The following is a 14015-nucleotide window of genomic DNA, read 5'->3' on the forward strand; positions in this document are numbered from 1 at the left end:
ATAGGATGAAGAGAGACACACACCTCTGCTTGTGTGCAGGCTCTGATTCATCAGCTAACACAACCTTTTGGGAGGAATGTTAGAGTTTGCCATAATCCACCTTGAGTGTATCGCTATAAGCAGCAATCCCTACAGAACCATCTCACCCAAGTCAAACTAGCAGGGAGAACATAGTTTAGTTTCGGTATTCGGTACTTCCTTGGCACAGATGACTACTGTGGATGGGTGAGGATTGAAACCTGGATCCTGATCAAAGAATACACCACAATTTACTAACGTGCCACCGAGGATGCCCAAATACATGTTTAAATTAAAAGAAAAAACCATAACCAGAAATTGAGGTGGCTTTATTTAACTTCAGGACCGATGTCAAGAAATTCTTGGATTGAAAATATTTACATCTCTGCAGCAAACAACTGGGAAGAGTTGCCAAAAATGCAGTGAGTCAGAGGCCGGGACCCTTGTAAAAGTTTAGGGGCCTTTAGAGGAAATGTGGAATCTGTTCAACAGTGTTTCCCCACTGGGTGGAAGGAGTACCTTCTGTGCGTGGGCCCAGAAGATGTCCTCAAGGTAGGTGGCGAAGCCTTCGCTGATCCACTCCTCAGTCCAGTCACGTGCCCCGATAGCCAATCCAAACCAGGCATGGGCCACCTCGTGGCAGAGCCTTGCTCCGCACAGTGAGCTATCGCCAGTCAGCACACTCTGGGACAGGAACACCATGTGAGGGCTAGGAAGATAAAAAAACAAAAACAGTTAGCTCCACAGACACAGATCCATAGATAGCCTCACAGTCAGCACCATAGTGAGTTGAGGCAGATAGTGGGAATGGGTAGCTGTCTGTTCAGGTACAAATGAATAAATTTAAGTAAAATGAAAACCCAATAACCCTTATTAGCAAAAATGTTATTAGGAAAGAGACAAGAGTGGTAAAGGCATTATTTGGAAAAATCATTTTTTTCACTCTCTAAGTTGAATAACTAAGACTTCTATGTTACTCATGGAGATTTAAACTGTCTAACCAAAAATGCACCATGTTTCATCTTATTCACCCTCACATTTCAGGAGAATTTCATCATGTGACCCTCAGGGGACTAATAATAATAATGAAGTTGGTAATTTTGCCAAAAAACTAACACGCATGCGCCCTTGGCCATCGAGCAATGTAGGTGTCCTGAAGGACTTTAGTACAAATAGGTTTTGGCTAAAAACAGGAGATAAGAGTATTCATAATGGAATTGTGTAATGGTATCTTCTTAAAGGATACTACAGTATATACTACAGTAAGCGCTTGTATTGGGAAAGGTACTGGAATCCATCGGGTAATGTGCTGGTAACCTTTACCACATATCAGTGCCCTTAACTGTTACCTTCGATACGTAACAACGATAAAAAATGTTCAAAAAGGTACCTAGGTCTGTTCCCAAAAAAGGACGGAGTATTTATGAATACACCTAGTTTGTGAAGACCTTTCTTGAATACAACTCACTGTGCAAAAACTCAGTTGCCACATTCTAAGTGTTAAATGGTAACAGTAGGCAAAGAGTAGATCATTTATCAGAAAAGGATCTAAGGTGACCTTTCAGTCTACAAAATGTCTTATTAAGGGACAATGCCAAGCAAAGTTCAGTCAGTCACGGGAAGCAAAACCAGCACCCACTACCATTTGGTCTCCAAGACCGTGCATACCAACGTAATGGTTAGCAAATGCGCGACATGGTTAGTCAGTACAGAAGTGGCTCTGTATTTATACAGCTTTTTGTTCAAGACAGATTACATAGGGATGATAAAAATGACCACACATTAAAATAGGCTTCCATAGCCCTCGGACACAAACTCAGCAAGACCGATTGCACTTGCAGCCCCTGGCGAAGTAAGTAAACAAAAACAGCACTGGTCAGACAGTGTGTAAATGACTTCTATTCTCGCAATGCAGAAATAAACCACATTCAGTAGTCAAAAGGGTAGAAACAACAACCACTCCCAAAGTACGCACAAAAACTGCACGTGTCAAGTCAAAAGGTTAGAACCAATAATTCTCACAGTGCAAATGTCTTGTGTAAACCTTCTTTAATCGTAACAAAATATACCAAATCAGCAGTACTATCCAAACCTGCATGACCTCAGAGATTTTCGCTGCTTACCAATTTTTATAGAGTGCACTCTACAGTCTGTATTTAGCTTTTTATAAAGTTCAAGTTAAGACCCTTCCCCAAAGTAATATTTGCAGCCTCCTTCTGAGATTTGAACATGAGACCTTCGGACTAAACTCTAATTTCAGCCAACCACTACAGCAAGGGCAGTATCCATCCCCCCCTGTCCTGCACAAGAGATATGGAAGTACATCAGGAAAAATAGGACTTGACCTGCTTTTGTGGTTTCTGGAAGAACTATACCAGAAGTCAGAGCCAACTATGATCGAAGGAGGAATATCAGTGAAGCTGAGGACCTCTGAGATTCTACTGAAACATGAAACGATTATTACGGTTAAATGGCCTGAAAGTAGACAGCAGAAGAAGGCACGGTAATATACAAAATAAGCAAAGTGCAAATATGCATATTCAGATTTAAAAATGATTCTCTTACAATTGAACTGCTCAATTGGACTGTTGGGGGTATGAACCTGTGACTCAGCATCAAATATTGATATTCAGGACATGAATATACAAACTTTGTCATATGAATAAAAAAGAGGGAAAATTATGCTCCATTTGAAACAAAAATAATTAGGATGTACAACAGCAACATTCAGATTACACTCATATTCATGCATTATGTGTTCATAAGTGGGCATTCTAGATGAAAACAGAGACCGTTAATTTTTGTGACGAGTAAAGATCCTGACTTTTACCAGTGACGAGGTCGAACATCTAACAGAGCTGAACAGTGAATCGGCTTTTGGGGACATTCGTGTTCTCTGAAATTTGAGTTTGTTATATTCAGGGGAAGATTCAAACTTTCTGCTGCTGATTGAATGTTGTTCTATTTTTCGCTTATATATTGTTTTTGTGATGATGGCATTTCATTTCCACTGCGTATCAATTTGTGATTGTACTTTTGCACTTTTTAGACAGATCTTGCATGCTCCAAGGCAGCCATGTTTAGAAGTGCGCTATTTTAAAATAAACAGAATTCAACCGAATGAGTCAAAAACAGTGAGAAGAGCTGTAATGCGGAATGAAACTACAATAGTCCCGCACCAGGTAGTAGCCTCTGTCAGTGGTGAGGTAGTCAGGACGAAGAAGCCAGTACAGACTCAAATACCTTTGAAAAAGATCTGAAAAAATGTAATGATCTTGCAGCAATAAGTAAACCTGTATGTATGGCTAATTCTGAGTCCATGTGTATGAATGCAAGTCTTTGGCTTATGTTAGACTCTTTAACTGCCATCTTTCAGGATCTCATGAATCCTAGGAGCCTGGGCAGGCCAGCAAAGGAGTTGCATGCAGCTCAGGGTTTATTGAGCTGAGGAGATGAATACAAACTAGCAGCACATTTCTGCTGGGAGCTTTATCAGTCACAAATCCCATTCGGGCCTTGGGGCAAAAAGCGCATCTCGGGGGACTTAGGATGTAGTAGCAAAATAGCTAGAGGTCAACAGAGTGCCAATCAAACTGCATGGACTATTGCTTGTTGGAGGAGGGTGAGCCAGTTTGCTTAGCAAATCAAAATATTTGGCACATTCTGATTTTGGTGTGACAGTAAACAATTCTCTCATCACTGTCTGCAAAACAGTGCCCAATTTTACTGCAGACTATTATCCCTCACAGAATAAGGTACGGATAGACTTGCGGGCTTTATGCCGTTAAAGCTGGTGTCTCAAAGTGCATTTCGATGGAGGGGACAGTATTCAGCAGTAACTCTGACAGGGCCAAAGACAGGCAAGCAAGAGGCTGGCTGGAAAGAGCAGCCTTCATATTTGTCCCTCTATGTCATGTTGCATTTGACTCAATTAGTTAAAGTGAATTAAAACAGGAGAAGGCAGAAACACAGGCATGGCATGACAAAGTGACCTATGCAGCCTAGTGCTCTTTCAGGAAGAGGGGGAAAAACGGTCATGTCAAATGCGGGAAATGAGGGAGTTCCAATGAACAATTCAATTTCCTGCAGTAACCTACACACACACACACACACACATATATATATATATATATATATATATATATATATTTATTTTCCATCAATGGACAATTAATCTTTAAAAAAATATTTTTGAAGAGCAGCTATCTCGTTACCAATCATATACCCAGCATGGTACAAGTGCATACATTTTAAAGACACATACAAAACTACAACAAAAGAGTGCAGCAAGACTAAGGCTGCGAGCCACTGTTCACTCTCCTTCCAAAATTAGCTTCATGAGTTGGTTGTATGCCACTGCTGTATTCATATTTCTACTGTGAAATAATAGAACAAGAGATTTGTTGTTCTTTCCTGTGCGACACAAAGACGGCCTTTACCCCATTGTTTCTCATCAATGGCACCACCCGCGCGCTGTACTCTCCAACAGGGGATGAATCCATCAAACCCATGACCAATACCAGCCCACTGAACTATTTGGGTCACAAGAAACACATTCACTACCCCCCACCCCCATTTTGCCCCAGTCACACTGCTATTACTTATACTGCACATGCTTCATACTATTTCATTTCAATCATTAATATTATAAGCATCACGATACCAAGAGTGCCTCGATTCAGGTAGCGACGTACTTCAATATGCTAAGGCATACAGAAATGTTTGACTAGTTATGATGAGACCAGATGTTGTTGGTATAAAGATTTGCTTCAATAAGATATTCATCTCCAGAGATGGGTGCAATTGTGGAAAACGGAGGTTAATAAAATGCAGAACACGGATGAACACCCAGTTGGAGACTGAAGCCGTCATAAGGGGCCCCTGAGGACAAACTCCCACTGTTCCTAATTCTGGCACATGGAGAGACAAATTGTTGCTGAGAGTTAAACTGCCGTCTGTGTGTTGCAGTCTGAGCTTGAGGTGGGGTTGTTGTATTTTAAAAACACGGAGTCTGGCACAAACCCCTACCATCATCCATTTAAAAATGACTGACTTCAGATGCCTCACATTCCAGGCTCTCTTTGACTCAGGCCCCAGACTGCTTTCTCTGATCCTTCCCAGCAAGACCCAAGAGGCTCTGCATGCCAGGCCATTTTAGGGCACGTCATGTGACTTGGAGGCCAAAAGCTCTAACGCTACATCTTCAGAGGTGCAGAGTGAAAAGTGCTGTTGGTTAGAACTCAGTCAGCGTCGAAGCACACTAGATGCGACACTGTCGACTTGCACAGTGGCCACAGGCTCCTGGAATGTGCTCCTGCTTTTTAGTTGCCGACCATCTCTGACAACAAGCTCACACATTGCTCCAGAGAGCGCAGAAGCTTTCAACAGTGACACCAGTGTCTGATTGGCCTGGGGAACGAAAGGTGTCCTTTTTAGTACACGCCACCACGTTTACTGTACATGCATTAAGCCTTGCAAATCCAATGTGCCAGATTAAGATCTTAAAAACATTTGAAAAATGGACTACATCATTTAGGAATACTATTTATGGCTTGTCAAAACATGGGAACAATTGTGGTAAAGAGAATGTTTAATCAAAGCACAAAATCTTTCCTTCTGGCTTCATTAGGACGGCTACGCCACCCCATTTCCGTTGGTCCTTCTGGAGTGGGGATCGTAGGGGGTAACTACTGTTATTCTCCGGAAAAGGCAACAGTAACTAAATCTAGGAAATCAATGGGTAATATGTATCAAGTATCAAACTTTATTGAAATATGTATCTCAATAAGTGTTGAATTTTAAATTCTCTCATAGTCTAAATTAAAAGACAAAATTCTACATAATTTTAAAAAAACAAGCTAAAAATATATACTTATAAAGTAACAGAGTATAGTTTAAAACAAAGATTTATAACCTGAAAGCTGCAAGCCCCAAGAGTACACTGGTAGAGTTGAGTACTTAACCTCAATCACGTCAGTAAAATATCAAGCTTTATAAATGGGATAATAACAGAGCCAGCCAGATTAGGTAATAAATCTCAGAATCCATAACCACAGAACACAGAGTAACTTCTGACAAGAGAGCTCTTCATTTAGTGTCACTAACAGCTAACAAAGCGGTATGGCGTGATAAGAATTTAGATTTTTCCACAGGATTAAAGCAGAATGAGGTAGTCATCCACTTTCTGGCAAAACACGTTCAGAGTACAGACCAAGTTACAGGAGTGAAGGGGTCAGAGTTCTTCAAATACAGTTTCAATTGTACATAGTCCTCATGTTACAAAACTTGAAATTTGTGAAAAAAACAAACAAATATTAAAAAGTCAAAGCTCTGAATTCATCTAAATTATATATCCTTATGATTTTTATGATTTACGTAAGAGGATTTTCAATTTAATACAAAGTCGACTTACATTGTTGCTGGAATGGAACTGTGCTGTAAACCAAGGACCAACTGTAGTCTGACTGTCGGATTAAAAAATACATCTATTAGTTTACTTAAGGCTGCATATATCTACTTTGTGGAATCTCCTGCATACTGAAGCTCACCCTCAGGAAACAGTCAATATTAAATTTACATTTATTTATTCAGCAGACGCTTTTCTCCAAAGCAACTTCCAATGAACTCTATGTAGTGTTATCAGCCCACACACCTTATTCACCAAAGTGACCAAAAATATAAACATTCATGGACTGGCTACATGAAGGCCAACTAACAAATATTACCAAAGTAGAAGCGAAAGCCAGCATTGTTTTTTTACGGAGGCAGTTGATTGCAGTACTTTAAACATTCTGCCCAAACAAGGATGAACTATCTATTAAATCCTTGGAGTTTTTAAAAAAGATTTTATTCAGAAATCCACAAAGGAGAAAACATGCAGAAATGTAAACATATACTTTGGGTACATCAAGGAAATGTGGCCCACAAATGGAGAAAGCATGTGAGCCCACTTTCAAAATGGCAAGATAGTAAATTGAAAACAGCAATCACCACCGAAGTGAAAATATGCTCAGGAACCATACAGCAGATGGAGAACCTCTGCACATTTTAGAGCTGAAGTCGTAGTCAGCATGACCAAAAAAAAAGTCTCCTCCATAGAGAACGCCAGCCTCTTCTTTTAGCATTAATTGAACTGTTGAGCTCTTTATGGTTTGCGCAGAAGTTCAGCCAGCTCCTCTTTTTCTCTGGGTGCAGGCAAGCACAACATCCCTCCATTTAGTGGCAGGAGCTTTTGTGCAACGGCAAACAGAAAGAGCCTTTAAGAGACTCGCAGCAAGAAACACCTCATCGCCCAGCGATTTGATTAACGAGCGCCTTTCATGCAGAGGTCCCCTTTAAAATTGAAGGCCCCGTCGCACACTTCTTGGGTTACCTGATGATCTTGTTTGAGTGAGAACAGAGGAGGGCGGGAGAGGAAATCCATCAACACTGCGGGGCAGAATATTCAAATCGCTCTATCGCAGTCTTGAATTCACCTTCCACTGCGCATTCCGAAAGTGGCAAATTTATTCTCTTGTGCTTTGTGCTGGATTCCGGTGGGGCCGAAGCACAGTTGATAGAAGGAGGATTTTCTTTCACCTAAAGTTATTTGATCTTTTCCAGTAGGTCCTTATACAGTTCTGTGACACAGAAGTCAGCTCCATTGAGTCATTTCACTAACTTAATCGCTCAGAAAACTAAAAATGAAGAGGTGTTTCCATATTTTCTACAAAGCACTGATGATTTTTTCATAAATCATAATTGAACAGTTTACTGATTTCCAAATCCTTACATTAGCTGTTCTCAAAGTATGGTGCAGGACAATGTAAGTTCTCACAACTATATTCATCTACTTGAAAAAATTAAAGTTTTTATACCAAGAACAAACTAAAACGCTAACAGAGTGGTGGCAAACTGGGGCTGTTTTATGTAAGTTGTCCACCTAAACACATGAGTTGGATTAGTATCCTTTGCAATTTTTTAAATACATAAATATACATATACTGTAATATAAAAATGTGTTAAGTTTTGGGTTATATTTTGTGTGACTTCTCTAAGCATAGTCAGCGATTGAAATGAGATGATGTGCTTCATGGAGTGCACATGGTAAACATGAAATACAGACAGCTATGCCAAAATGTGGATAACAGCACCTTGTTTGTGACACAGCCCCTAGTTACAGACTTGGGAAAACTCTTGCACTGATGGGGGACAAGGTATTCTAGTTGCAGATTTACCTTTTAATTAGCTGTTTACTGAACACCAGGCTAGGAGACTTCCTCTCCATATAGCAGATTCAGCTCAACAATGGGTGAAGGACAATAGAAACAAGGTGACCTTGAAATTCTTGCACAATTCACATCAAATGTAGCTTAAACGGACCACTAAAGGCAAATATTTTAGCCTCCCAGGTGAGCTCCCTTCTCCACCAAACTGAGAAGTGTGCTGGCAGACATTAGAACATTTAAAATCCACGTTCCCAGTAACACACCCAACAAAAATGTTTTAATACATGGCTATGGATATCATTTTGGCTCAATATTTGCCCCTATTTAGTCACACCCAGTAGTCAAATGTCTTCTGCATTTCCTTTCAGAGTATCTAGAAATACTAAACCCAGAAGTAGTAAGCTCCTCCAGTAGACCCTACAGTCAGTTATACATGGCAGCCATTTGATGAGGGGCACTAAATCCCATTAAAAGGATGGGTCCACCTCTCAGACCAGTCCCCTGGCAGCCTACTGGAACTCAATATATTCTTGGAAGGAGCTTTCAGCAATCAGCTAAGATCTCCTACCAGTTGCAGTGTTCTTTTGTCAAAATAGCTTACAAACCACTGCCCTCTTTCACAAGATACCCACCAGGTGAAGTCATCTCTAGCCAAAATTCCCTCCAGTTACAGCGCTTTCTGACTAACCTGCCTGCTAAATGAAGCTCTCCCTCTCCAAGATGACCCCCAGGTTAAACTCTCCCTTGCCAAGAAACTCTTCTTGTGAACCCCTCTCTTGCCAAAATATTCTCAGGTGAGGTGCTCCATCACCAGGATACCACAACGGTGAACCTGTCTTCCACCAAGACATCCTGTTGTGCCAAGATATCTTATCATCTAAATCTGTCTGTCATCAACCATTTTCTCAAACCATGTCAGTCGTTCTCTTGTTACAGAAGTCCAGGAGAGAAACAGCAGGTGAGGATACCACTGTTTGGGCTCCAGCACTTAGCCATCACTGGACATCAACAGCTTTACTGAGTTCTCAGAGGAATATTTCTGCACAATCAGGTCTGTGCACTCTATAAGAGAACTCACTCATATATTGGGGTGGGGGGGTGTTCAGTTGGAAAAATCACTGTAAAACAAGAGGCTTTCTCCAATGATTTGCATTCCTATTCACTAAAAAAGGCATGGCTGTGTATATACTTGGTACATGAAGCATGAAAATGCGTATAATGTTTATAACGTGTGTATGCAGTGTCTGTATCATCCATAAGGACACTGCTCTGCTTGTTTTTTGATGTGCAACCATTACTGTGTGTGTTTATCCAATTTAGACTGAGTATGCAATTTTGGTACAGCAAATCTGTGTGTCCAACCCCACCTGCAGAAAGTATTTATTGCTGTTTAATCATTTTTTCAGCAAATGCTATGTTTAAGGAATTACAACGAACCCACCCAAAAGTCATACAGCTCCCTTTTGCTCTGAAATGTAATCAGAATAATTCTCAATAAGGTACAGTACTGAACTTTCATACAGGCCACTTGTGTACGATTGTACGGAGTGAGAATGGAGACATAAAGAGTTTTACAGAAAAAGGTTTCCAAGAGCGTGGGACTGACCACAGAAAACCATTACTAATGAATAAATTACAGCAAATGAAACAACAGTAGCCACAGAAGCACCACCTGGCTACTATCTATCATCATCAACATGGGAGTAATCCAGCAGGTTATACATGAACCACATCCTATCATGAGCATCCCAAATATTATGATGCATTTATAACGTTGAAAGTGGTGCTTATAGCTTTTGAAAAACTGGGAATCATTTAAGCATCAATTTTAGACAAAATAGTTTGTAGCCAGGTACCCTGAATAGTATTGTTTGTAATGATAAATGTCACTTCATTTATCGGCCAAAACACACGCTACAAGACATAGGGGTATATGGGAGAAAGAAAAAACAAGATGCTGAAAGGAACAGAAGAAAAAGATCTGTCAATGTTTTATCCAGTCAATCATGTAACAAATACACACACTTTCTGAACCGCTTGTCCCATACGGGGTCACGGGGAACCGGAGCCTACCCGGCAACACAGGGCGTAAGGCCAGAGGGGGAGGGGACACACCCAGGACGGGACGCCAGTCCGCCGCATGGCACCCCAAGCGGGACTCGAACCCCAGACCCACTGGAGAGCAGGACCCGGTCCAACCCACTGCGCCACCGTGTCCCCTATGTAACAAATAATTATATAGTAAACATTCAACAAAAGTCAAGAAAAAGAAATGCCATCTTCCACAAACATTTGTTAGGTAAAACTTTGGTAAATGTCATGACTTTTTCTGCAGTCATGTCCTTCAGAGCATTTCTTTAACTTGTTGGACAAACCACACTAAGCATATACCTTATTCCTACAGTGTGTTTATGCGTGTGTGAAATGTGTGTGTTCCACACACAGCAGCAGAAGGAGGGCCAGTCAGTCAGGCCTGTCCCTACTCGACTTCTTAATCTTTCACTTCCTGCCCTCCCACCGTAGGAGGAGGCCACAGTAAATGCGGGAGGACGACATGAAAGCGGCAGCAGCTGGCTCAGCCCCAAAACTTGGGCCCACATACTTCTCAACGTTCAAATTAAATATCTCCCGCGTCTGAAGTCCTTCCAGGAGCTAATGGCTTTTGTTGCTCTGCTTAATCCACACATCCTCTCCCACATCCTGGGGGATTGCGTTCAGCCCAGATCTCTAACCCCCACTCCTACACCACCCTCAACTCCCTTATTTATTCACTGACCATCTCCCACCCACATACAACCCAGTTATGAGATTTGATTAGTGAAGCTGGTCGTAATGCCAGCCCCAGGACGTGGCGTAGCAACTGATGAAGATCACTTCGCTGCTATTCACCAGTCACCCGTTACTGTGAAAACCACCCTGGAAGGAAGCCTAGTTCCAGTGAGTACTCCTGGTATTTCGGGCGGGAAAACACCTCCAAAAAGAATGTTTTCATAGTACAACACCTTCAGTTTTCAAATAAAATAAAATTTAATCTACATGAATATAAAAAAGTCCATGTGTCCATTTACCTTGTGCTCACCTTTGGCAGGTGAGTATGCCTAGAATGATGGCATGAGGCCAGAGCTCTATTCACAGTCTTATCCACTGGAATGACAAACTCCTGCCGAGAGCTCAGAGTAATGACCTCATTTAATCTGGCACTGAAACAGGGAGGTCCAGGAGAAAACACTAAGGTGCTTGTGATGACCACCCAGGTGCTGCCTAGCTCTATCAAAATTCACCAAAAATGGTCTCCTTCCTTTCACTGTCCTGCCTGCTTACATTCAGTGAATGTACGTGCAGTTTTATTTTTGTCTTTTAGGCAAGACTAAGTTATTCGTTACATTCCTCAATGTAAACAGGAAACTCTGGGACAGTAAACATGGAAATCAAAAAATGCAATGAAAGAAAATCTCTTTGACCATACTTTGCTAGCTACAAACAGCTTTCCTCCAACTGTGACTGCTAAGATTGTAAAGTTGACATCTTGAATGGCTTCCTTGTTTAATCTTGGGTTTCCCAGCAATGGACACTCTGGCCTATGAACACTCAGCATTACAGCCTTTGCATTTAATATATTTTCAATCTTAGCCCAAAAAATACATTTTAAATTTTGGCTGAAACTGTAAACCTGTGGATCTCCATGGTGGCTGAAGTACAAAGCTGTGTTAACTATGAGTGGTCAATCTCTAGTTAATATATAACACTATATTCTCTCTCTTGCTTCTACTGTTGCTCTGTGATTCTCTTTCTCACACACAAGACAGAAAAAAGAAATACACAAAGGTATGAATGGACCACGGACAGGGACCCACAAAATACTGACAGGCAAAACCACCAGTCTGTGGTTTATATTATACATCTCTCTCTAATGCCTCATTACTTTCAACAATCTCATTAGCAGACTAAACAAGACTGTTACAATCTGTCAAAAGACATCTCAAAATCAAGTGTGAGAAGTAGAAGGTAACTGGTGGTATAGTGATGAGTGATAGTCTTACTGCAAAACAAATAGCTGTGTCCTGTGTGAGGTCATTCAGGTATAATACTCTGGATTTGACAACTGTTTTGCAGTGAACAGAGGTAACACAGCCATGATTTCTGTTTCAGAGGTTAAAGGTAAAGTGCACAGTAAGCTGATCTTGAAGGAAACTCAACAGCACAGGCAAAGGATTTAGTAAGAGAACTGCAATATGCATGAGTTTACCTGTATCAACAAAAGTTTTTTTTCCTCCAAAATTGTGTAATTGCATTGATTACTTTTAGTTTCATTTCATTCATTTTGGATTGAATGTACAAGTGGCATGGTCTGGAACTACTGTTTTTTTTTAAGAGGAACAGCATCTGGTTTTTACTTATTTTTCAAAGGCTGCATGTTTTCAGGTAAAGGAGTATTTACGGTTAAGGATGGATGTTTACACTAAGAGTATGCATAGCATGCATGGCAATGTTTACTTGTCTTAGTAAGGCTACAACTTCACTTTTAATCGAACACATGCACAGAAAAAGCAGCACAGACCTGCAATGTACGCAGTTCTCTCACTCTACATCTACCTGGCAATGTGGGCGACATTGGCAGTATGACTTGTGATGCTTGCTGTTACATGTTTGCTTGACTTTTACCTCTAAGCCCTACAATCTCCTGCAATTAACTCTGACTGGGACATGACCAGTTATAAATTTAAAAAATGTGTGGAAATGCATAGCCTTTGGCACATGTAAAGAAAATCACCCAAACACTGCAAACTGGAAGTGGGATTTTACCTGGCCATTCCAAGGCTGGGGAACTCAGCAGGTACAATGAGCACATCGAGGCGGGAGAAGGGGTGAACCCCCAAGAAGGAGAAGGCAGCAGCCAGACAGGGGCTCAGCAAGGGGAGGAGCATGTCCTCTGCCCGCTGCAGAAGGCATGAAGGAGCAAAAACCCGGTAGGGGATCACTGCCTGGGCCTGGGCAGCAGCACTGGGGAAGCGGCAGGGGAAATCCACATGGGAGCACGGGTGGAGGTTCAGGCAAAAGTAATCCATCTCAGAGCCTTTGTTTGGCACATTGCTGGTCAGAATTGAGTTATCTGCCTCACAAAGAAACCTGCAGAAAAAAAAAAATACACATGAAAGACATATCTTTCCAAGTTTCAATTTGAAATTTTTCTGAAATCAAAATTCTCTTGAATCAATCTTAATTAATAAAAAATGCAAATGTTTACAATAAATAGCTCCTCAACATAGTCACAACTGGGACTGGAATCCCTTCATAACTTCCATTTGTTCATGAATCTCAAACATTTTCTCTGTTGATTCACTTACAAATAAAGCTTACTAACAAAAGTCCCTTGATTTATTCACTGGTTAAATTCTGTAAAAACATCAGATAAAACTGTAAAAGATTTTAAAAAATTCTCTGTAACACTTCTGCCATTTCTACAACCCTCTAATCTTGATGGTTGACTTATTCATCCCATATGTACATGTAGAGTTCAACTTCTAACCACCTTCAACTTTGTAATTACACAATCAAAAAAGTTACAATACTGCTTTAATACTGTTGGCCTTCATTTATTTACAAGTGAGGTTCTGTAAAAGTGTCAGATAAAGCTAAATTTTGAAAAATATGACTGAACATTTTTATTCACTTTGAACCGCAAAAAATAAAAACAAAGTGACTGACAATAAAAATATGTAGTCTTCACAAACTGCTCTTTATTGTTGGCTGTTGACCGATGCATCCCATAAACATGTTTCATAAATACCA

At 40.7% G+C, this 14015-nt stretch overlaps 1 protein-coding gene across 4 annotated transcripts in view; it reads right to left on the reverse strand.

Moving 5' to 3' along the window:
* aopep (aminopeptidase O (putative)) overlaps window positions 1-14015 on the reverse strand; it is a 62517-nt gene that overhangs the window by 44127 nt on the left and 4375 nt on the right. For all 4 annotated transcript variants that reach the window (XM_029259497.1, XM_018759423.2, XM_018759424.2 and 1 more), the window contains 2 exons: window positions 13029-13352; window positions 538-727 (listed from right to left, as the gene is read on the reverse strand). In XM_029259497.1, coding sequence (XP_029115330.1) covers window positions 538-727; window positions 13029-13352 — 514 coding nt within the window. The remainder of the gene's footprint in view (window positions 1-537; window positions 728-13028; window positions 13353-14015) is intronic.

The sequence above is a fragment of the Scleropages formosus genome, chromosome 17 (genome assembly GCF_900964775.1).
Source record: "Scleropages formosus chromosome 17, fSclFor1.1, whole genome shotgun sequence".
Lineage (NCBI taxonomy): Eukaryota > Metazoa > Chordata > Actinopteri > Osteoglossiformes > Osteoglossidae > Scleropages > Scleropages formosus.